Source organism: Diorhabda sublineata, chromosome X (assembly GCF_026230105.1).
Source record: "Diorhabda sublineata isolate icDioSubl1.1 chromosome X, icDioSubl1.1, whole genome shotgun sequence".
Taxonomy (NCBI): Eukaryota; Metazoa; Arthropoda; class Insecta; order Coleoptera; family Chrysomelidae; genus Diorhabda; species Diorhabda sublineata.
Genome location: NC_079485.1, coordinates 15,231,177 through 15,257,896, shown reverse-complemented (window position 1 = coordinate 15,257,896; position 26,720 = coordinate 15,231,177). Strand labels below are relative to the sequence as shown.

General features: G+C 32.4%; 2 protein-coding genes across 2 annotated transcripts; one reads left to right on the top strand and one right to left on the bottom strand.

Annotated features, from left to right (window-relative positions):
* Nucleotides 1-9,191: 9,191 nt before the first annotated feature.
* On the bottom strand, nucleotides 9,192-19,017 carry LOC130451288 (AP-2 complex subunit sigma). Its single transcript, XM_056790219.1, has 3 exons — nucleotides 18,888-19,017; nucleotides 18,600-18,749; nucleotides 9,192-18,489 (listed from the first exon to the last, which is right to left on the bottom strand). Exons 1-3 carry the CDS (start codon nucleotides 18,888-18,890, stop codon nucleotides 18,214-18,216), a joined length of 429 nt encoding a protein of 142 aa, XP_056646197.1. The 5' UTR covers nucleotides 18,891-19,017; the 3' UTR covers nucleotides 9,192-18,213.
* A 292-nt stretch (nucleotides 19,018-19,309) lies between these two features.
* Nucleotides 19,310-22,328, top strand: LOC130450725 (translin-associated protein X). The gene is made up of 4 exons (XM_056789308.1): nucleotides 19,310-19,758; nucleotides 19,809-20,025; nucleotides 20,078-20,484; nucleotides 21,999-22,328. The coding sequence occupies exons 1-4, from the start codon at nucleotides 19,743-19,745 to the stop codon at nucleotides 22,181-22,183; spliced, it is 825 nt and encodes a 274-aa protein (XP_056645286.1). The 5' UTR covers nucleotides 19,310-19,742; the 3' UTR covers nucleotides 22,184-22,328.
* The last annotated feature ends 4,392 nt before the right edge of the window (nucleotides 22,329-26,720 follow it).

The window sequence follows — 26,720 nt, the reverse complement described above, 5'->3', positions numbered from 1 at the left end:
GAGTATGACTTTATGGTCCCACAACGATATTGATGTTGTGGGCAAAATGACTCCGCCTTCACGTTATAAAATGGCTGGTTAGAACCAACGGAGTGACGCCTCGATGGATAACGGGCGGGATTGAGAATTTGTTGGGGTGCATCAAGGCATGGACCATATGAGAATCGAATGCTGTGTGTAATTAGGATTTGCTCGTTGAAATTTAACGCTTTGCTCATTATTTTAATTATATTTGTAGGGCCTAATTAACAAAAAAACCGTCTGCTCGTGAAGTTTGAGTGATAAAATTATAAATTTGGTGTGCACTGTTTTTGTAGAGATGATCAATCGAGTTCAATTTATCAATTCAGGTGAATAATTATATCACCTGAGAGTGTTTAACTAGTTTAGTATATAACTTAAGAGCTAGAGAGAACTATGCTAAATGCGCATTTCATGAATATTTGGGCATATTGTTAATTTTCCACAACGTATGACGCTCGTTATGTCACACTGGTTATACAGATTAAAGTTTTTAAATTTCAATTTTTTAACAGTAGGGTAAGTACGTACAAAATGCAATATAGTTTTGGTTTTGGGTCATAACTCTTTAATGGTAAATCACAGCGCATTCATATTGCACACCAGTAATCTTAGGTTTCATATCTTTGAATTATAATAGATACTTAATAGATAAACAAACTAGAAAAAATAATAATTTTAAATTTAACAGAGATCAACGAAATCCATTTTGTCCATATGCTATGGACAAAATGGCATACGCGGCAAAATGCTTGCAAATGAACCGCTTGGTTCGTTTAGAAACGTCCGCGCAAGAAGTGTGGGCCCAATGCGAACATTTTAAACACCGCTACCAGTCTTCTCCAGGTTTTGATCGTGAATAAAGATCGTTGGAATATATGCATGGGCAGTCCTCTTCGTCATCTTGAGTGTAATTTGGCCAATTTTCTTATTCGCTGTCTTCATGGAATATGGTTTTGGTAACCTTTCGTCTTTTTTTCTCTGAAGGAGCTTTAGGCTGATTTTTTGCCTTAATTTCGTTCATATTTGAAGTGGAAGTCAAAACTAAAGAAGTTTGGTGTTTCTTTGACTTACGTTTGCCTTGGCCACTTACGTAAAGTCCTGTAAAGGCACTGCTAAAGTATGGGTTGGAGGATGTAATTCATTACCAATAGATGGGCGATTTTGATTTGCAGCAGGTAAAATAAGGTCTCGACCAGTGTTTGCTGTTGACTTGTCAGCTGGTTCAGTAGAGTCGGTTGTTTGAACTGTTATGTCAGGTGCTACGGCGCGAATTATTTGTTGCTGAGTTTTACAAGCTTGGAAATCGGTCGTTCAAGAAAATGACATTAAATCGTCTAGCTGTTGTGTGGAGGGTGCTGCTATGGGATCTGGAATAGGACCTATTTGCTTATGAAATTGCATATTGGTGGTGTCTTCCAGTGGTGGTATGTTTGTAGACTTTGCAGGTTCGTACATATAATCGGAAATATTTCAAGGTTTAGAAGCCAAATCCCGGTGCTATTTAATCAGTTACAATCATTTTTCACTGTAGCCTCCTTACCATAAGCTTCTTTGAATAAACCTATATACTTTGATATTGTGTAACAACACGTCCTGGGTGTTGTTTAATGTCTCTTTGGTTGAAATATGTCTTCAAAGACGTCCAAAAACTGGAGACGATAAGTGCAATGTACTTACTTAGAATAAAACAGTAAAACTTATTAAAATAGGAGCACCGACACCACAAAATAAACTCTTAATTCTTAAAACATGAGGACTGGCGTCAATTAAATTTTGGTTCTGGTATGTTAGTTCTAAAGCGTTCTTTTATTAAACAAAAAGGCTTGTACCAATACTAAGTTCGATATCAGCTTCTCTATTTGTAATTTATTGTCCGCAGCAATAATGTAAGTTAGAAACTTCTCACAGAAAGTTCTATAAAGAATCTTACAGAACAACTATATAATAGTGTCAAAGGAGATGGTACGGGGTCATTCATGGGAACCGGATGTTTTTAAAATACCATAAAAAATTGAATATTTACTTTAAAAAAGTTTTATTGGTACAGAAACACTTGTTAAATCATAGCATTTGTTGTGATGCCCATTTTGGGCAATACATTGTATTATAATTGGCCTCAATTATTTGCAGCATGTCTACATCAATCTGGGTGACGTGTCGACGAAGTGCGATCTTTAAGTCCTACAAAGTACGCGGTTTATTGTTGTACACAAGCGATTTCAGAAGCCTCCACAGAAAAAAATCACAATTACTCTAGTCGGGAGATCGAGGGGGCCAAGGAATATCGCCGAATCTGTAAACGATCCGTCCCGGGAACAAATCACGGAGAACAGCCATTGTTGCCCTCTCTGTGTGTGCTATGGCCCATCCTGCTGGAATATCACATTTTGAAAATCGATTTCTCGGTTTCGTAGCTTGGGGATGAACAACGTATTCAATATTCCCATGTAACGATCAGCTGTTACAGTTACGGCAGCGACATTTTCTTGGTCCAATAAGTCTAACCTCTCCAACTGCACACCAGACAGTCACCTTTGGGCTATGAAGTGGTCTCTCGTGTAGCTGATGTGGGTTTCTTTCTGCCCAATACCGGTAATTTTGTTTGTTGACGAAGCCATTCGGATGAAAGTGGGCTTCGTCACTCATTACCAATATCAAATTTTCATTTTATTCAAAAATGGTAAGCATTTTGTCTTCCCCCGGGACACGGATTATCCCGGATTTGGGAGTTGAATAGTAAAAATGTAATAGGAGAATTGCTTTGCTACTAAATCGAAATGCCCATCGGGATATTTCGGCTAGTCAATTAGGGATATGTGTGGCGACCACGCCACGTGACTTTACATTTAAACCTGATCCAAAAAATTTTAATTCTTAATATCCAAATATCATACAATAAAATTAATCTTTCCCGATATACCTGACTGGTATAAAACCCAATACCGGCTATCTGCTCATTCCATACTTACACGAACCCAGGCGAGGCATTTGGAATCGAGAAGAAATTCATTCTGTATCGAGACAGCAAAGTGATCGGATCTCGACGCCGAGATCTCAGCGATGCTACGTCGTTTCCAGAGATTTAGCACGCGCGACGTAGTTCAATCTTTTGTTTTATATAGTTTGGTTGATGTATTATAGTCACTGGTGAGATGTAAAAAAATACGTTTTCTACGTGTAGAAAATTACGTTTACGCGGGCAATTTTCTACATTATTCGACTTTTCTACGTTGGGCGCAGGCGTAGTTCGAAAATGCGGCGATCCGGCGCAATAATAAGATAACCAAGACTCTAAAAAAAACGTCCATTGTCCAAACGAGCCATAGCAACTACATTTTTAGTATTTGTCACGTTATTTTTCCATCCGTCAATCAACAATACACCTTGGAGGAGATCACCATTTTTTATCTGCTTTTTGTACTCATTAAAACAGTTGTTTAAAATAGGCCCAGCTACAATTTTTCTACAAGGCACATTGTAATGCGGATAATCAAAGCTTACACAAAATACTATAACTCCAGCTATAATAAAGGATATGTTGCAACCAAAAAAAAATTCCTAAGAGTGAGTCAATTTCTTGTTGAAATTGATAGGAACATTCGCAAATGTGAAAATAAATCAGTGCGTTAATGCATGATCAAATTTTTATTATGGGTAAATTTTAGATGAATATTTTACCCATGGCTCAAATGTATTTACAATTAACATAAATGTATTCAAAAATCGTATTTTCCATACAATATTTTTTTGTTCTCATTTTGCGTTATAATGACTCTTCTAGTTTTATGATATATCTATTTGAAAGGTTATGTTTTTCTCTACTGCACTCTGGAATATGGTGTAGAAAAGTTATTTTTTTACCCTCTTTTGGCATTTTCTACATTTCACACATACAATAAGTAATAAATATAAAATGCTTTGGTTTTCCCACCAGTGATTATAGTAAGTTCAAGTTGGCGAAGTTCAGTTATTGGAATTTCCTGGGTCAAGTATTGGTCAGTCAGGTGTGGAGGGATTATTCTGTTATTGAGAAAGTTTATAGGGGAAAATGTACATCTGCAATATTTTTAAACGAAATTTCACATGGCGTGGTCGTGACATATTCAACTATTTTCTCAATAGAGGTTGATGTTTGCAATTTTGTTCCATCGTTAATTTAATTACTTTACCACTTCATCAGTGATCGTTAATCGATCAATTTGGAATTTTGGTTTTGCGGTAGAAGTATTTTTGTTTCTGAGAAGTGCAAAATGGCGATGGATAATTCGAGTCTGATTACTTCCTGGATCAGAAGCTGTTTCAGGTTTGATTACATCAGTGGAAAAATATTTTGTGATATGTGTAGTAAAATAGTGAGTTTTTAAAGATTGTTTTCTTCTTTCCTTTTCCTTTACATAGATCGTCGATCATGACTTAGGGGAGACCGGGGTTGGAAGGAAGTCGCATTTTTTTATTTTGCATATATTTTTCCAACTATCTTGTTTAGACATGACATTTTTATATTTATGGATAGTATAATTATTCTAGTTTTAAAGGACTAAAAGATTTTTACTCTAATATTACATGACGTGAAAATATATTTTTTTTTCGTGGAGAAGAGAAATGTGACTTCTTTACCTGGATCAGGGATGGTTGTCACAGTATTTGGGGTAAGTAGTCACATAATTAAAGGGCAGTTCACAAAAATAAACACTAATCATAATTAAGTAATCATTTTTTATTAGAAAATAGAATCTTGTACATTGTATTAGTAACTTAGTGAGATCACAGGATCTGTGAATTAGTCAGAATATTCAGAATCACAATTTTGGTATATGTAATTGGGTAGTCCAGGTGTGTAAGCTTCGTGAGCCCAAAGTTTGGCACTGGATCCAAACTTCCCTAGACTTGCTAGCAGAGTAAGGTGACAAGCAGACTAAGCAATAATCTTCCTCCTCTTTGTCGTCTTCTTCATCGTCAACAAATTTCTTCTTTTTATTTCCTTTAGTTATCTTTTTCTTTGTTTTTTTCTCACTTAAAACACGTTTAGATACTTTTTTTTCTTTGCATCTTGTTCCTTTTTTTTCTTTTCTAAGTAAGTCTTTTCCGGTGTATCAGTTAGGATTCATGATTTTTCTTTTTTTTGTCTGCTTGCTGTAACTCACGTGGAGGTGCTTTTGGTAGGGGTTTCAAGGCTTGCGATGATATAATTGGAGACGTTCATTGGTCCCAAAGTTATGATCTTCAGCTTCAGGCGTTGAAGCACGATTAAGTGCAGAGTTATTATTTTGTTGAACGGCATCTTTAGGTATAATTTCATCGTCAGGAACCGTTACTAGTGGTCTATCAGTGACGGATGATGGCATAAAATCGTGGTCTTGAAATATGTCACTGTTAAATGGACAAATCCCGCGGGCTTTATACCCTGTGACAAAATTAGATGGTGAAACTGCCAATGGGAAAGCCTGAGCAATGATTCCAGGGATATCGTAAATTGTCATGCTCTGTCCTGGATGATTTATTATCCATTGATCCATTGTGTTATTAATATATTTCTTTAGGGGCCTATAAACCGACTTATTCAAGGGTTGAAGCTCATCGCCTTCAAACCCTTACAGTGCGGTGGAAAAGATAACATAACTATGTCATTTTCTTTTGCAAAATTTAGTCCTTCGATGGATAAATAAGAGCTGTGGTTGTCTAAAAGCAAAAGGCATGGATTTTCCTTAGTTGACTTTACGTGGTTATGAAAATGTTTCAGAAAAGCAACAAATAACTCTTCCTGATAGATTGCTACCACCTTTGCAACCAATTGGTCCGTCTCGTATGAAATAGTTTTTAAGATGAACCTGAGGAAAAACAAAGAATGGTAGAACTGAATTGCCAACTGCCGAAACAGCAGCAGCTTAGGTGACTAATGGGCCTCTTTCAGCCGAGGTAACGGCACCAACTTTCTTAAATCTTTTTCTAGCAACAACTTTGGCCGGTTTTTGCACCGTAGTTTCCCAGTTTCGTCCATGTTCCATATGTCTTGTGGTTGAATATTGGACCGTTTAATTACCGATTCTAGATTATCAAAAAAGCTTTTGACATTATGTGGGTTAAAGCTCGTGGATCAAGCCAAGCTAGTAGCTTTCAGGAGTTCTTATTGACAAAGCTGTGTGTCTCTTCAAAAAGCACGTGAACCAATCTTAGCCAGCCAACTTGTTCGATTCTCAAGACTTGGGGACTTTTAAGTGGTTAGACATAGCAAGCTAGAATGCTAATTTACGAACCTCCTTCGGAGACAACCCGAAGTAGACACTTGAAGCCAGAATTAAGTATTTTTCCAGTGCTTCCTCTTGTTCATCACTAAAAATTTGTCGATTCTTTGGTAGCCTATTTTTGTGGATGGTCTTGAAATGGCTGTGTTGCTGATCTCTTCAGAAGTTAGCTTTTTACAATATCTAGTTAAAGTGCGGTAATTAATTTCAAAATCCTTCGCAGTCTATTTAATAAACCTAACCTAACCTAAGCAATACCAATTATATAAAATACCAATAGAAACAAAAACGTATACCAGGGGCTGGTTGTCACATGTGACGACCATCCGAAAAGTTCCTGTGACAACTAGCCCCAGCACACGTTTTAGAAAAGTAACTTCCAAAAAAAATACTGCTCAAAAGGTATGAAAAAAATATATCACGGTATCACAGAAGACATATTTCTTATCATAAAACACATTTAATGTTCATTATTATAGAAAGTTCATGTATACTTACGAGACTCGATCCGGAAACACAAAAATTTACTTTTGATGTGCGAAAAAAATAAACGTGCATGTCACCGTCACAACATATCGGTGGACACTGACGAGAGGTAGGGAGGGAAGTGTTGGTATTCCGCTCCTACAACGCAATTCAATGTACTCATTTACTCGTTCGTTTCTCTGTTATGGCCGCTGAGACAACCAACCCGTGAGACAACCATACCCGGCCTCCCCTAATTTAACAAGAATTTATTAATTTGTTCGAGGCGATGATTTGTGCACAAATACTGCTGAAAAACTACAGCATTTTGTTTTTTTGGAAAAATATTTTGAAAAAAGTGTTTCCGATGAAACTACATTAAGAAAAAACTATGTGGCTCACGTTATAGTGATACCCTAAAAGAAGTCAAGAAGATGGTAGAAGATCAATACATTTATTTTATTCTTGAGGACAATATATTGTAAATTTATTGATAGGATCTATGCGGAAAGACAAAGCTCCATCAAGCTAGCAGTCAAATATTCGGAAAAATAAAAAAAAATATTTTTGAAACGAGAGAATTAGGAGCATTTGATAGGTATTTTTAGTTTTTTCAGAGGACACTTTGGGCCGTGAATAAAAAATATTTTATAATCTGAATTTGCAACCACGATTTTAATTAATATCTTTTCATCGAATCAACGAGAAAATTCGGAATTTAGATTTTAAGAACGAGCAGTGAAAATCCTTTCGATTCATATATTTTTTTTAATTTTTCCGAATATTGGCCTGATAGCTTAATGGAGCTCAAAGACAAGCCTAGTGAAACTTATTTAATAGCATGCCGACAGTTGCAGAAAACTGGCCATTTTAGTATTTCAAAATCTGTTAGTGAATGTTTTGCACTTAATGTTGTTTTTACAGACAAAATTTTTATTATGGGGTCAGATACATTCCTCTTACATGATTAAAGCTAGGTTAAAATTGAAAATAAATTTAGTTCACGTGACTTATAGCTCGTAGATCAACAGAGTCGCCTAACATATTAGATGTGAATCTTCTAATTTTTCAGCAATGAATACGATGGTTCATGTTGCGGAGTTAATAATGGCAATTTCACTTTTTTACTAAGGCAGCACAATCCGGACGATTCTCCGGAAAACTTGCCATAATATTTACAAACAACGTCTTCAACTCAGTAATGCTGTAATTGCATCTATTCGAATCAGTACTTCAAAAATTTTTTCTTGTGCATCGAAAATTATCTAGTTGTGGTTTGCTCGACGATTTCGCATTGTCAATCGAGCCGTTTCGCGAATTGACTCGCTTCACTCTTGTGATTGAGAAGCACGAAGTCGAGCCGTTCTAACGCGGCGCTCTTCAATTGTTCTTCTTCAGTCCTTTTATTCGGAATATTCCGAATCCTAGTTGCATTGCGGCTTTGTCTTGGTCACGGCATTGTTAATGATGATCTAATAGAAACTCTAAACGAATACATCAACCAGTTAACTTCAAAACTGTCAAATTTCCGATTATACTTAGCCATAGATACCATTACGTTAAGCTGTCAGTTACGTTTGGTTATTCCGTGTCAGCTACGTTTCGTTATACCATTTTTAACAAATGAACGGCTAGACTGATGTTTTCACTGATACACTTTTCGTCTTTCTGCTTGTTGCATTTTGTTGTACCACTTTTTTTGTCACGTCCCACGAAAATGGGATAAAAAGTATCCGATGTCCTTTTCCTGGTTGTAAGCTACCTCCTCACCAATTTTCAGCCAAATTGGTTTGGCTGTTCTTAAGTTACAAAAAGTGTAACTAATACGACTTTTTTTCAAAAATATATCTGATGGAAACGATATAATAATTATGCTATGTCTTTTTCCTGGTTTTAACCTAACCTAATATAACAAATTTTCACCCAAATCGCTTCGGTTGCTCTTCAGTTACAATACTAATGCGATTTTTTTAGGCCATTCTCAACTATAGATATAGATGGACAACATTCGGCACAAAAACGTGTGTGCAAGACTCAAACTTAACCCCATCTATTGGAAGCTTTATGTACTATACCCTTCTATTACTAGATACTGCCATTTTCCGCTAGGCTTAATCACTTACAAGTGCAAGAGTTCATCTACCCCATGTTGCTTCACTTTCCCCTAATTATTTATATTCACTGACCTGATCCGAGCTCTCGGAATTACTTTCTCTTGGCCATCGGTATTTTATGTTAAATCTACCTCCCTTTCACCCATATTTAAATATTCGAAATGTTTTACAGGTACAGGGACGGCTACAACATCCACAGTCTATATGAGAAGAAATCTCCAGAAATACTTACTCTTGCATTGCCTCTAAAGTTCACAGAAAAAATTTTTTTATGAGACATCATATTTTTTCTAGAAATACTAGACGTCAGTAACAAAAGGAGTAAATGTGATAAAAACACGTTTCATTTAAACAAACCTACATTTATTTGATACTTATAATGCAACAAAATAATTTGAGACATAATTCCACCTCAGTATCTTAAATCAAAATGTTGAAAATCATTATTTAAAAATTTTTGGCAATTTAAAGAAAACTATGACCAAGAAACTGAGGTTCGTACAATTAATATTTATGGAATGTCATACATTGCTCATAATTTTAGTGTTTAAAGATTTAAAGGTAATTAGAAATTGAACGTTTCACTCCACCAAAACAGAATATTTATCGCGGGAAACTGATATTTCCAATTGGAGGTTAGTTTTATGTTGGTAGATAGATTCATAACAATGACTAAACTAACCGAAGTTTTAATCTCTAAGAATAGTCCGCTATAACTGGTTGAATCGATGTGAACAATAATTTTGAAAATGTTCCTAAATTTATTCAGAATCAAATCTCTCAGGTTCGTTCCAACCCATCAAAAAACGTCCTTGGTTCGATGACGATTCTGCGCAATAGAAATTACGTTTCCAATCGGGCAGCTACCGTTATACGAATGATTCTGTTTTGTGTTGCAACCCAGGTATCGTTTGTGAACCGTTTTTGGGACGGTGTTACAGGCAACAGAATATACAAGCGTGCATGATTGGTTGCATATATATCCTTCGTCAAAACTATTTGATATTGACATAATAAGTTAGGTTAATGTTTATAAAAAGAAATCTTGACAGTGTGAGATGAAAATATTAGTTGTTGAATGATGATGAATTTATATAATTTGTTAATTAATATCGATAAAGAGAAAAAATTGATATAATGACGATGTATAACCAACTTAAGAATATGAAGGAACCCACAAGACCCGTGCAGAGCCTGAGATTACGCAGAATATATCATTTAAGCGCTTCCAATAACCGTTCCAAACTAGCAGGTTGGAACAAACCTATTATTTCCCAAATGTATTTTAGGCAACAGAATATGCAAGTGTGCATGATTAGTTGTGGATATATCCTTCGTCAAACCGATTTGACATTGACATAATAAGTTAGGTTAATGTTTATAAAAAGAAGTCTTGAGGGCGTGAAGTGAAAATATTAGTTTTAGTGATTTGTTAAATGATAATAAATTTATATAATTTGTTAATTAATATCGATAAAGAGAGAAAAATTTATTCAATGACGATGTATAACCAGCTTGAGAACATGTAGGAACCCACAAGAACCGTGCATGGGAGGAGATGGCGCAGAATATATTATTTAAACACTTACAATAATTGTTCCAAACTAGCAGGTTTGAACCAACCTATTATTTCCCACGTGTATTTTAGGCAATATAATATACAAGTGTGCATGATTGGTTGCAGATATAATTTTCTTTAAAACTATTTGACTTTGACATAGGTTAGGTTAACGTTTATAAAAAGAAAACGCGAAAGTGTAGTGGAAATAGGAGTTTTAGACATAGTGAGTTGTAAAATGATGAATTTATATAATTTTTTAATTAATATCGATAAAAATAGAAAAATTAATAGAATGACTATGTATAATCAACTTGAATATGAAGGAACCCAGGATAACGTATCAGTAGTTATTTAATTTTTGAAAAATATATGAGAATTGAATATTTTCCAAAAATAAAAGATGAAAATCCATGTTTAGATTTGTATAGAAACACGACGATTTGACTACGGTAATTTTTATATTAAACATAAACTTTTATTAAGAAATTTAAATTGTGAGTTTTTTTATATATTTTAAATTGTTTTCCAACTTTGAGACATACTGAAATAAATTAGTATAAATGAAACATTGTTTAACCTCCTAAAGCTAACATGCCGTCTCAGAGACCGAGAGTTTACAATTTGTGGATTGCATCTGTCAAACGTGTCAGTGGTTTTGACACGTGTTCGGTCCTACAGACTGACGTTAGCTTCAGTGAAAATATAGTAAGTCAAAAATTTATTTTGAAATATGTTTACTAATTCAATTACGTATCCTATTATTTATTTAGAATTGTTTGAAGAAAATGGCTTCAGAGTGTTATGAAGACGATCAGAAAAGACTCCAGCATCTTTGGGATTAAGCTGAATCAGATGGAATTGAAAAAACTGATGATAGTGACAGCAGAAAACATCGTGAGCCTTGCTTCATATCAAAAGATTTCACCAGATGGAAGATAGATTTAGGAAAATGTCCAAACATCACAACTCCTGCTGACAACATTATAACTCAGATGCCGGGAGTAAAAGGAGAAGCTAAACAAAAGGCAGTAGTAGCTAAAATATGGTCTTTATTTATCTCAGATGATATGATATAAAATATGGTAGCACACACAAATATGGAGACCGAAAGGAAGCAATACTCAGAAATGAACAGATCAGAAAGACCAACGGATAGAGATGAAATAAAAGCTCTCCTTGGATTGCTTTATGTTGCTAGTAAAATGAAAAGCAATCATCACAGCATTCTCGATTTCTTGGTGGCATGGGATTCGAAATATTCAGGCTGAAAAAGTCATTAGAAAGATTCAAATTCTTGCTTCAAAACTTTTCGACTGAGTATACGTATTTATTATGAACGGCTACCATTTAGGTTATTTGTGCTATTTTATAGCTCGAAAAAATGTCATCAGCAATGTACAAAAGGGGCAAAACGTCGGTATTTAAATTATTCGAAAAAAAAAAAAGATTTGATTGACTGCCCTGATTACGGAAGGAATTCGCTTTATTATTGCGGTTTATGGAGTTCCAAAAAATTTATTTGCATAGATAAATACTAATACTTAACTTTGGTAAAAAATACGCATCCAAACAAGTTCAAACATGGCTAGGCAATCAAATGAACCCAGAAGACTGGGGTTGGAAATTAATAGATAATACTCTGGAACCGATTAAAACTTTACTCCCAACTGGTCCAGAAAAATCCTTAACACTATTTTTTGGAATTGCAAAAAAGGATGTAGTGCCAAATGTGGCTATAAAATAGTCGGGTTGCTGTGTTCTCCAGGGTGTACTAATTGCCAAGGTCAGTCTTGATCAAATGTCCAGTTGAGTACCATACTGGAAGATTCCTGTGACTCAGTCACATTTGAACAATTTATGAACATCTAGAAGAGGAAGAAGAGGAAATCGAAGAAGACATGACTGTTGAAGTATACTTTCAAGAATATCTGATTAAAATATCTAAAGAAATCGAAACAATAGTTAACCCAATAATCAATAAGGTAATATCTAAATATTGACGGGTATTGTTCCCTTAAATTGACAGTTAGTTGAGTAGGGCTACGGGAGAAACCACAGTAAAAAAACGCGTCGAGTACCTACCCTAGTCAATTTTTGTAGAGAATTTTAAAATCGAAAACTTTGGTTTGAGGTTTTTATTTGAAAAAACCTTAGAAAAATCCAAAACACCACAAATATTGACCTTTGATCCCGAATAACTTTTATGGCACACATGAGATCAATAGGGATTCTTAAAATTTCATTTGTAATAATAAACCCCAACTCTCCATCAATATTTGGCTTTCCGGGAATTTTTGTTATTTGCATAAGACAAAATAGTTTTAAACGAGACATGAAATAAGACCATATTAGAGGGTAGCGAAATTTAAATAAAAAATAACTTTGTTACTCATTCGATTCAAACAGTTACTTAAATTCTGTAATTATAATCAAAAAGCCTAGACTTCATTCGGTTTTAAAAATATTTCTCGTAATTTTTTATAAACAAGTGTAATAATTATTACAACTATTCGTGAAATCACATTTATTCAGTGCAGGAGGTTTAAATAAAAAAATTTACAATAAAGATATATGGAGATTTAAAAAACAAGTATTTAAAAACATTCTTCCCATTTACTAACTTTAAATCTTTGAACTGTATTACATTTATTTGGAATTCGAGTAAAGGGGGTATCTAATACTATACATTTAAAGTCATTTGAGTATTATTAGCTTAAATCAAAATATATAAACTCAAGATTTAAAATAGCCAGTTGCACACAAGATTCATAAAAAAATAAAATGTTAACTTTCTAGAAAGTAAAACTGATAACGTACTGTACAATATACATTTATTAACAACGTGTCTTGTGTGTTACAGACTTTAAAGTTATTATATAAATAAAAACGTTTTAATCCACACATTGTTTTTAAATCCAAGTAGATAATTTTTTCATACTCGAAGTAAAAAACTATTCATAAAAAACTGAAACATTTAGACAATTATAATTCTTGGAGAATAATATTAAACGAGAGAAACTAGTACAAAATAGTTTTAGAAAAAAAATTTGGAGCAGAAATTAAAAAAAAATACTTAGAGGCGAAGTGGCATGTAGAGTAAGGTTTTAAAGAGTGGTATAGTTCTTCCAATATCAATTGCAGAAGACAATTATGCGAGGAACAATCAATATTTCATAAATACGCCCAAATTGAGAAATTAAAAATAATGTTTACTACCCGTATCAAATTCGGTAAACATCTAACAAACCATCAGTCCACATGGTCTCATAATCTCCACTGTTTACCAATGAAACATCGAATCGTAAACATAAATTCATTTCTATTGGCCGAAGCAGTCGGAAGGCGTATGTATGCAATTTCTTCGAAATATTCCTGCGGTGAGATTCATTTAATTCATTAATTTCTTTAAATAAATAGAGATATGGCGTTCTTTAGACCATGCGCGAATGAAGACAATGAAATTGCACAGAGTAGTGAGAATTAAGGTATGAATTTAATAATAAAGATTTGATGTACAAACACAGCAAGTTATTTTAAATAAATTCGAATATTTTAATAATGAAAATATTCAGCAATCTGATAAGGTAGCATGTTCTTTGCATTTAACTCCTCTATAGCTGCACATGTCTCGAAATGAAAGAAATTTTGGACATGGCATCGCAAGTCTATCGATCTAATTAAGTAAACAAACCTTGAACTAATTATTTTAAATGATAAACCAATCCTACTAAAATATGACCAAAGAAAAACGAGCTATGTTCAAATGGGCTTCAGAATGTTAATTATCAATACAAGTAAATTTGTACAAATCAAACCTGGATTTAAAAACAATGTGAATCAAGCTTATTATTTCAGGAGGAATCAGCGCATGAATATCGAAAACTATTCCACCTCAATTTTTTTATGCGATCCTCTTCGAATTGCCCTACTGGCCATGAAGAAGCCATATTGTTTAAACGATTGCAATGCATTGTTATGTTTCAAATCAAGAATTTTTTTTTATATTCTCTATTTAAATAAAAATAAAAAAGGTCCTATGACTTTTTGCGATAAAGTTAATATTTTTAGATGTTCGAAAAAACTCAAATTTGGGTACTTTTGTCCCATGAAAAATATATTGAAAAAAAAAATCAATAATAATACTAGTAGGAACTCATCAATATTACATTTTAATTACAGATTCTACTACACGTTCCACAATTTTTATTAATAAAATTAATATAGATGTTAATATAACACAAGTCATTGCAAGCACACTGTTTATTTCATCTTTCATGTTGCTAAACATGCTGCTGCTAGTTTTATTGTTTTTATTGTTCTATTGTTTGTAGTAACTTGGTATGATGCTGCAGCTCCAATTTTTAGGTGTCCAATTGTAGACAATTTAATTATTATTGACATTGCTGTTATTAACAATTTTGATAAAGTTAATAGTTTTTAAGATAAATCATTCAAGACACAGAGGGCATGAGTCAGAGAGAGACGGCGATACTTAAAGAGACATACACTTGTGAGGGCGTGAAATTAAAATTAAAAAAAACAGATATAAACAATGAAATTTTTTAAATCTCTATTAAGAATGTTATTAACTTTTGAATACAAAATTAGAAAAAAAATTGTTTTCAATTTATTTTTTTTATATATTTTTCATGGGCTAAAACTACCTAAATTTGAGATTTTTTTAACTCTTAAAAATTCGTATCTCTAAAATTATTGACCTTATCGCGAAAAGTCATAGAACCTTTTTTTATTTGTTTTTCAATAAAGGATATAAAAAAATTTGTTCTGTTGAAAAATAACAATACCTTGCAATTGTTTGAACAATATGGTATGGGGTTGCTGTATGGCAACAAAAATTTTTATTATTAGAGTAATTTGAAGAGGATCGTATAAAAAAATTGAGGTACTCATGCGCCGATTCCTCCTGGGCTATATGTTGTGCATTAAAACAACAAAAAATATAAAAAAAATCTATATATATCTTATCTAAAGATTGGTATTTAATGTGTATATTCCTAGATATGATATTATGATAATGGTGATATCTACCAAGTTTGTTTTTGTATATTTTAACCAGTTAATCATAATTATTATTGTTTTATTATTACAATAAATAAATAAGATAATAATTATATATATTTGTAATCTATAGATTTCAAAATTTAATTTTTTACTGGTCAGTAGCTTATTTTAGTAAAAACTGATCATAGATCAAAACATAGGTTGTGTTCAATCCCAAATAGAATGATGAAAAAGATTCCAAACTGGATTCACCAAAAAGTTTTGACATTAGATAATATTATTAACCAAAAAAAACTTCCCACCAGATTTAGAAGTGAGATGACGTAAGAAGACATTTACAAAAAGAGCAGACAAAGAAAATATACTTCTCACTACTGTATTTCGGTCGAGCAAGCAAAAAACATAGTAAATATTGTAACGAAAGAAGGAGGAGGAAGTTTAATTTACAGTAAAAACTCCTTATACCTGTTTCCTTCAATAGCAGATTAAAAAAATACGACCCCTATATTTGCGGATCTAATAAGTACATACTTAATACAAGGGCTGTTTTTTTTAACCTCCGACAGGCTATAAATGAATGAAAAGTTCATATAAAACAATAATTTTATTACCAAAAGGTTGGTACCTACGGTTACTTTTGCCACCATTGAATTTAAGTAGAGTACAAAACAGACCTTGAAACTTCTGGAAATTACTTAGAAAAAGCAGTAATGGTGACTCTGCGGTTTTTCTTTAACCATTCGGTCAACTTGTTGAATCAGGTCATCTAAAACGACAGATTTACGTCCTTGGCCCCCTTCATGCACATCTTTAAATTTTCGACACCATTCTCCGATGGATTTCTGCAGCACTATGGCCTTCAGCCTGTAGAAAACGAATCACATTGGCGGATAATAGCGGACATGTTTACGTGGCTGTAGCACAACGCCGACTGACGCCTGAATGTCCAATAGATATCCATCCCAATACCTTTGTAAATGCTCTTAAATAGACTAATGAAAAAGTAGAATAGATCTTATTACAACTTTGACTAAATTATGTTGTTAAATGTTGTAAATCCAGTTTTTGTCACAATTACTTGGGAGATTCGACTTTAACATGAAGACAATTATATAATTTTAAATTAAAGGAACAATCTGCAGATTTGATGAAAAAAAATAAGAGTTTCATGGAAAAAATAATGTTTTGATAAAACGCAATTTTTTTGAACTTTTAAACCACTTAACAGTATTTACAAGTTAATTAGATAATATTGTACCATTAGTTGCCGTTTCTAATAATTTTGAAAATTTATTATATTAATTTTCACTGTATGAATTTTTGTTATAAAAAATATTTAAAATATAGGTTGTTATAATGAAGCTTAAGTTACATTTACCATGCAAATTTTATTACTTGAAAATTCAGTGGAAATATGAATATTGAAAAGTTAGACAATTTTACAATATACGGTTTGAAAGTTTTTAAGCATATTCACTTCCAAAAAAAAATTTTTTTTTCTGTGCTCAAGCAAAATATTAATCTACATTTAGAAAAAAAAATCTCACCAAGTTTGAGCCCTTTATATCAATTCCAAGTACTTACAATTTAAATATAAAGTTTAAAATGGATTTTTTTTCAAAGTTCAAATACTTATTCACTTTTAACAATAATGCTAATCAGTTTAATGGATCTTGTGGGGAATTTTATGTCCTTTGAAATCGTTTTGTGTAACTCTGTTTACTAATAAGAGTCGTTAAAGCATAGTTTTTGAAATAAAATTATTTCTCCTATTGGTGGTGTGAAAAGTGAGTATTAGAAATTTGAAAAAAAAATGCATTTTGAATGATAAAACTTTATATTTAAATCCTAAGTATTTAAAATTGATATTAATAGCTCAAACTTGGTGAGAATTTTTTTTCTATATGTAGATTGTTATTTTTTTTGGAAATGAATCACCCTAATATACTTGAATAGTATAACTTACTAAAAGTTAGCAGTGAATAGTATTAGTGGCGTAGCTAGTCTTGGTGCTTCCACACTTTACCACAAATAACTAATCAATTTGTTGCTTAAGAAAGAATACCACAAATTCAACAGTTTATTTGGGACATCTTCTTCTAAGTGAGACCATTGAAATAATGGATGATCACAATTTCAGGAAAAAAAAAGGAATCAGCCACAACTATATTAATCGATGTCACACCTCTAATGGAAATAGCAGTTTGAAACTTTATCTAACCATCTAATCTAGTGTCAGATTTAGGGAGAGTCTAGCCGGGGCTGAAGCCCCAGGCCATGAGCACATAGGGGCCCCTCAAAATTACTAATTTGATCATTTATTTTAGAAGCAATACTGGATCTACAGCAAAATTGTTTGGAAATTTAAATAAAGTGAATCAATTAGTATAATTAATTCAAACACTAATTTTTTACTCTATATAATAATCTTTGATTTCCTTAAGTAAGCCCCAGGTCGATTTTAGCCCCAGGTGCAACTACTTCTTAATCCAACGCTGTTCCAGCCCTAACCGAATTAATATCCTGATTACACTAATAGAAGAATGGAGCAATAAAATACTGGATATATCACAATAAAAAAATAATGTTTTTATATGCAATAGAAGATCCCTTTTTAGGGTGTTCATTTTTTGATCTACCAATTTTTTTCCCTTTTGATTACATCAACCAGAATTTTTTACAAGAATATAGAAAGAATATCCAATTGAAGTATGGTGTAACTTTCAATTCAATAGTTTTTTAACCAGAAACAATCCCAAAACCATAACATCACCAATAAAAACAGTTATTCTAGAGAATTTAACATTAATAGCTGTTTTAAAACTTTTGTTTGTGAAGTTTCCCTTATTTCTCCTGCTAAAAACATTTCATCAACCACAGTATATACTTTGTAGAAGTTAAATACTAGGTCTAATTCACATACGTTGTGGAAATATTCATTCAGGACTTCTACGAAGTTGTGTATTGCTTCTAGATAGCTTAAATTATTGTCGTTTACATCCACACATATGCAGAAATAAAGTCCTGCATAACGTCTGTACACAATCTTGAAGTTACGAAACTAAAATAAGAACATATTATAAACAAGATTCTACAAGAAAATAGAGTGTTGAGCCCTTATTACAGCTGCTATAACCTATGATATATTTATCTAAATAAATATCATTATACCTCTACAAAATTTGTGTGTTTGGCATCTCTAACAGTTACTACAGCATGAACTTCTTCAATTAATTTTTGCTTCTCGTCATCATCAAAATTCATGTACCATTTGGCTAATCTTGTTTTACCAGCTCTGTTTTGAATCAGTATGAACCGAATCTGTAATAAACATTACTGATTAGAATGCGTATACATATTAGGAGGCGTTTTCCTTCCGAATTTGATAACAAAAATGAATAAAATTACTTAGAACGAGGTACTATATTTGGTATAGATAATTATTTGAATATATATTACCATTATGATGATCTCCTAAAGGTGGAAGCCTCAGGAATTTGAATATTTTCACAATTTATAAAAAAAATTGCTAGTTGTTCAACTTTATACTGGACTGACAGTTCGTACTGCCGCTGTCACCAATTACAACAAATCAGGTTATAGATAAACTACAATGATCTCTTTTTCCAATGACAATATAACTACATAGAAAAAATGTATATTGATGTTAGCTTGTTAAGTGGAGCACAAACACCGAAAAAAAAGAAGATTATATTAAAAGTTCAAATGAAAAAGATTCGTTAGCTTGATTAATAGAATTGAGTAGTTCTAAATAGCCGGAAGAAACAAAAAATAACTACTATCTTGAGAATATGTATCGAATAATTAATTATAATTATTTCCTGAATAAAAATATCATATGATATACAAGTCGATTACCCATAATAAAAGAAGATGAATCTTCTGTTACGGGTTTGTCACATCTTGTCACGTACACATTTGAGGTTAGATTCAACTTTATATAAAACTGGCTAGAGATTTGTGAGATTGAAAATATAAACAAATACAGGAAAAGCTTGTATGGTATTCGAATACAGATAACGACGAAAAAGCAGACAAACTAGAAAGTATAAGAAGAAATGTTTGTATCATCGACATCAATACATACTAAGGTTATTTGGCGTCATGTTTTCCGTGTAGGCTATTTTACTGTTTTGCCAGTACCAACGAGGAAGAGCACTGTTATTTAGAACCCATTAGTGAATGGAACTGTAGGAATTTACACAGATAAATCTTAAAAAACATTTTCTAATTAATCACCTACTCTGTCAAATTTTTAGTAAAATATCATAAATAAAATAAATTTATTCTAGGATGTCGAGGACGGGAGGTACTTTATATAGAACAGTTTTTATATGTTGCTATAACGTATAGTTTCAGGTAAAAATAGAAAAAACAAGTTTGCAGTTGGTGACAAAGCTAAAGAAACTTTGGAAAAACTAACTGATGATGACCCTATATTGTTAATGTTTAGAGAATATGCTAGAAGTTTAGATGACAAACATGACAGATATGAAAGAATAGTTAAATTGAGTAGAGATATCACTATTGAATCGAAGAGAATCATTTTTCTACTTCACAGCACTAACGCAGACATGTAAATATATTGCAATATTGTTTTCTCTATAGTATCGCTCTATTTTCTTTAGAGAATCCAAACAGAAACAGGTAGTGGAAGAGGCAGAAAAACGGATAAAAGCATTAGTAGACACAACATTCAAATCCATAGCTTTAGAATTAATTGGTCTTGATAGTTATCAATATCACAGAGCATACACTGGCGGTGTGCAGGAATTTATAGAAGCCTGTGCATTTTGTAATTACATCAAAAATGAATCTGTTGAAGACTGGAATACCATGAACAGTATGTTCCACTACAAAACTGAAAATGGTGATGACATAGGTTTGTTATTCCCGCATACTGATTATATTTTAGGGCTAGCAGATTTTACTGGTGAACTTATGAGAAGATGTTTGAACACTCTTGGGGTTGGTAATGTTGGGGAATGTTTCAAATTATGCAACTTTGTGAGACACATCAACACGGGATTTTTAGGTAATTACTGATCTATTGATAATTTTACATTGATTTTTTCTTAGTGTTTGGGCTTTCATTGAACTTAGGTGTAATGTTAAGGCTATTATGTAGAATTGGGGCTCACCCTATTTTTGGTACATCAAAAAATTTATATATGTCAGGTTAGGATTTCGGTCTTCATACTTTCTTTGTAAGTTTCATAATTATTTAATTAGTCTATAAAAATTGATTTCTATTTTTTCTCCTACCAAAAAAGTGTTTAAATTTTGGTTTTCAAACTTAGATTTCATTTTTGTCTAAAGTGAGTCACAAAAATGAACAAAATGGAAAATTTAGAGTAAATGGTAAAAATTTTAATTCTGAAATTTTTAATAATTTCTCAATATTTCTATATAAAAATATAATATAAAGTGATCATATTTTTTTATTTCAAACCCGGGACGGGAACTTGTAGCGGGAGGGGGTAGTTAAGTTAAATAACTTAAATATGATTCCTTTAATTATTGTTTCATTAAAAATTCCACATAACAAATACTATTCTAAGGATATAGTGACAATCAGTATTTTTTTTAAACGAATCAAATTTTTTTATTCAGAGTTACTGAATACAAAAATTTTCATATTTTTCTGAAATATGAATCTTTTCAAGTAGGACTTTTTCGCTTTGAAGCATTGCATAAAATTCTGTACAATTTTCTTCATAATTAACTTTAGTAAGTAATATTGCTTTTAGTGTGTCTATTTCAAGTCAAGTCTTATCACTTGTCCAAAAGCTATTCATTAAAGAAAATATTCTTCCCTTAGAAGCATTTGTGCCAGATAGGCAAAAAATTAACTCTGCTAATTTTCGTAAATCTGAAAATTTAAAAAGTGAGAAATCATTTCATCCCACCTTTGGATTGATGCAGTTCAGTTATTTTTCCATTCGGTAATTTTCTCTTCCTGAACGTATTGTTTCATATAAGCATACTCGTCGTATATATCATTTTCAGATATTAAATATTGATAAATATTGAAAATAAGAATCTTTTCAAAAATTCGGGACAATCCGCGACCAAAAACCTGAATCTGGAAAAAAATTACTTCTAGAAAAATCCGAAACGCAAGATGGAAATTCGGTACTGTCCCGACGAATCCAGTCGTATGGTCACCTTATATAATATTAAATGGTTTTTACTCATTTTGTATATTGTACTTTCCAAAATAAATATATTTTTTGAAAAAAAATTCCAGCACAGTTTTTTGAGACAAATAGGAGATTTTATTGTCTTTGGATTTTTTATATTCCAAGAAAAAGTTGAAATTTTGGTCAAACTTTTGTCTTAAGTGAGTCAAAAAAATGGAAAAAAAATAAAAAAACCTACATTTTTCAATTTCATATCAATTTAGAGAAAATGACAAAAATTTCAACTCCAAAATTTTTAAAAATTGCTCAAACAATGACTCTCATTCTTATCTTAAACGCACAAAAAACTGAACAAAATGAAGATATTGAAAATGTTAATTTTTTATGACCAAAACTTAATTTTAAGGATTGATGGCACCAGGACAAAAAGAACTATCTAGGAAGGGATATGTTTTACGTCAGAGTTTGAGTAAAATGGAACTGGTATGTTATAATATACAAATAAGAGGAAGTGAAATCCCAAAACACATGCTTCTCAGTGTCATTGAATCCTCTGATGCACAAGAAAATGAAGACGAGGGTTTCTTTTAAATGGATTTAACTTTAATTTTAGTAGTTAAGCTAATATTTGTATTGAATTTCATATTAACTATTCTTTATTTATAAAATATATGAGTATTATTTATACAACAATAAATGTAAAATGAACTAGATAAAAGTTGAAATGTGTATACAGTAGGACCTTCTTAATTCGGACTCCCACTTGTTCGGTGATTGCTTTAATCAATGGGCTTCCCGGGGGAGGCGGGCTGTTGTAGATGCGTCGTCAGTTTTTTGTTTATCGCCTTTCCTGTAGTATGTATAGTGTTAATTTTGCGTGCTTGCTAACATCATGGCGCCGCCACGTAAACATTCAACATTAACATTAAAAGAGAAATTGAGGAATATAGAAATGTTAGATAAAGGTGACAGCTACTCTGTCATCGCTCAGAAGTTTGGTGTAGGCAGGTCAACTGTAGGCGACATAAAGAAAAACAAAGAAAAATCTGAAGTTTGTTAGCCTAATAGAACGTGGTCCCGGTGTACGAAAAACACTGAAGAAATCTTTGTCGGGGATGGTTAGACAAATTTAAAAAACACAACGGGATAAGACGTTTAAAAATGGCCGGTGAAAAATTGTCAAATGATGATAATATATAATTTGGTTTATACTAACGATTATTGCCAGATCATACTTTAGCCTCCGGCAATGAGCAGTCGGCTTCTAGAAGTAAAATGACTTTTGCAAATGTAGCTGGAACCTATAAACTTCAATTGCGCGTTGTTGGAAAATAAAAAAAAACCGCGGACATTTAAATCAACACGTTTTCTTGTTTGTTATCGGGTACAAAAAAATGCTCATTTGTTGCCTGTTAAATTGTCTCCTCAAGTACTGTTACTGTTGGATAATTGTCCTGGGCATCCATCAGCAGGTGAACTTGTCTCTGAAGACGGTAAAATTTGTGCAATGTTCCTGCCACTTAATACCACGGCGTCCATACAACCAATGGATCAGAACATTATACAAAATGTGAAGTTAAATTACCGCAAATCATTTTTGGTCAACTGTCTTGAAATATGTTGTGAGAACCTGAATTTGCACCCTAGATTTTTCATTCATAATAACGAACCAGTTGTGCCTTTAGCCCAGCTTTTTAATAGGTTGAGGGTCCCAATGGTCCTCGAATAAGTGAGGAAAATGCTCAAAAATGGGCTGCTGGTGGTGACGAAAGCGAGTTACAAATATATGAAGTGTTAACTGATGAGGAAATTGTGCGACCGGTAAAGGTAGCATTCAGCGGACGAAATTCTTGTACAACTGTTGTGAAACCCTGGCGGAACGGTAGCACCTTAACATAACTTATTTTACCCCATAAAATGATCTGAAGTGCAGCAAAAAATTTTTGGTTAGTGGAGTAAGTTTGGGTGGTGCCCCACTTCTAAATATTTACCGATTGATTAAAAATTGTCCCCATCAGTGGGGTTTTGGTCGACACTTCTGATTAAAATGGAAATTTACGAAGAAGATATTTTATTTGAGTTTAAAGTCAGATGAATATTTGTAATATTTTGTTGCTTCCATTCGGTTACACTTAGCAGTGTTACCTATGTATATACGCAGAAATTTATTAAAATTTAAATTAGAAATGCATTTTCTACTTAATTTTTCATATGCATATGAATACTGTGGATTTAGGCAGTTTTTTAATCCTAGTGGTGGCCAATACTGTATTAAAAGCACAAAAGACACATTAAATGCGCCATTTAGTAGATACTTTTATAAAATATTTTTTTCCATAAATAGTCTTCTCTCAGCAGAAGTAAGTTTTCATACCTTAATCTTATCTACCTTTGTACACACCACTCCTATTATCAAAGTAAAATGTGTAATTTATGTCCTCTAAGACGTTATTGTTTCATCTAATGTACACCATCTTTCACGTATATTTTATTTATTGCTAATCTACCTTATAGGCAATTAAAGCTACCTCAGCGTATTACGGGTTATATATCTAGTGGTATTCAGAAGTGTCTAACAATATTTCGATGTTGTTAACCTACGGCATAGGCAACTAAGGCTACCGTATCGTTTTACGGGTTGTATATGTAGTAGTATTCAAAAGTATTAAACAATATTTCGTTGTTGTTAACCTACGAGATAGGCAAGTAAAGCTACCTCATCGCATTGCAGGTTAAATATGCAGTGGTATTTAAAAGTACCGATCAGTATTTTATTTGTTGTTTACTTACGTGCTAAACAACTTGAGTCAACGTATTACGAATCATGTATGCAGTTGTATTTAAAAGTACCAATTCATATATGCAGGTGTATTTAAAAGATCAATCCTTCAAAATAATCAAATTAACATATTTCATTTGGCTTTAATAGTTGTTTATGATACAATGAATAGATGGAATTAATTAATTCGTCGAAGTAGAGTGAGGGAATATGGAATAATTGGATTTTCGTTATAAATTCTCAATATTTTTTATAAATGTTTAAATTTTTTTTAATCAAATTTTCCCAATTCAATATTTTTTCCAATAATCAATGGTTTGAGATTTATGTTCAAATTTCCATGTGTGTTATAAAATAGTTCGAATTCCTAATCCTATAGATTATACGAGTAAGAAATATGTTTTCAAGTTGTACACTGAAAGAGTGAAAACGATTTTTCATTTCTTTTTTATTTTTAGTAATCGTTGCTACGAGGAAAGAATTTACGTAATGTTTATATAGGGCAATATAACGCCATAATCTATAGTTGGAATTTCCTAGACATTTTTGTTGTTGTAAGGAGTACAGGAAATCTCGGAAGTTTGACATAAAGTGAATAGTTGACATCAAAATATTGATAACATTGTTCTAATCATCCGAGCCATCGCTATTGAGTTATAGGTTTCTAAAGTTTCAAAATATCTGAAATATTCATTTCAATAGTACAAAATTTTATTAACTATTAATGTATTTATACGAAGATTCTTTCATGTCTTATCACCAACGTGTTGTCATTTTTATTTATCTCTCGGTTTATATCTTTGTTGTTTTCCATTTCTTGATACATTTGCTCTTTACATTTATTGTATGTTATTTTGCTATAAAAGTATTATTGAATTTTGTGTAGAACTACTATTGGTTTCCATTTTTTCGTTCATTTCAGTAAATTGCTGCAATGGAAAGAAAAACGTTCGTGAATGATATTAAATTTATTAAAAGTCTCATTTCCTGTTAATAAGACCAAGTCGACGGAAAGAAAACAAAATTAGTATGATACGGTTCGTTGAAGTTAAGAAATTCTTTTTGAATATTCTGTCTTGTGTATTATTCAAGGCCAGAATAGAAATTATATCACGAAAATTATTATTTTTGTTGTTTTTTTCCTCTCAAATGAAAACCGAGCTTTTTTAATGATTAATTTTTTATTTCACCTAGTATATCTGCATTTGACTTTTCGATTTTCTCAAGATTTTAGACGGGATAAACTAAAAATGGTATTTTCGTTTTCTTTTTATTATTTTGCGTCACTTTAATGTGTTCTTATTTCCATTTAATGTCGATTTGTTGTATGTTACGAAGTTTCTATGTTAAGGAACGTACTTTGTGTGGTTTTTATATGAAAAAATTTATTGTACCAGAGTTTTTAGTTATAGCAACACTGATATGAATATGTAAAATCTGATATTACCATCTGTTGTTATACGAGTGCTATTTGAGTTGTTTACAGATACCTGAAACATTAATCTTGGTCAAAAAATGGAATTGAACATTCGGCGTGGAATAAATCAACAGCAATGCCGATCAACTCGTTTAGACTTTTGGTGATGAAGCACCATTTCGAGTACACCGTATTTCGCTGGTTTTCCGAAATCAATTGTGGTTGCACTGCGCTACAAGATGAATTTCGTGAAGGTCGTCCAAAGTTGGCTGATGTATCAGAAAACATCGATACCGTAATATTGAGGTATACTTGGGCATTAGATACATACATCAATCGCATACATTCAATATTGAATGAACATTTGGCTGTCAAAAAGATTTGTTCGAGTTGGATACCCCATAATTTAATAATCTTTCAAAAAATCCTCGTATAGATTGGTGCAAAAAAATGGTGAAAAAAGTCAATCGCAGTGCTTTAAAAGTCGTCGTGACGCGACGAATCATGGATCTATGCATATGAACCCGAAACAATCGACTGTATGAGTCTTTTAAGACGAGCCAAATTCAACAAAAGTTGCTTGCGCACGAAACACTTCGAAGAAATGGGTCGCTTTTCAGAATAACTGGATATGTCGCAACCGTTTCATTAAAGCAACGTAAAACGGTCAATTCGAAATGGTACACCAGCATTTGTTTGCCAGATGAATCATTCGATGTACAATATTTATTTCTTATTCCAGCAGATCAGAAATAAATTTCGAGTTGGAGGTACCTCACGCATGCCAAACGTTTATTAATCTTATTGAAGAGTATTTTGAAAATATAATGAAGCTATATCCGATTATAGATATTTGTTTTTATTTGTTTATATCAAAACTTAAGTAGCAACCCTCGTATCGCAAGGTAAGTTCGGTATTCCAACCACATATA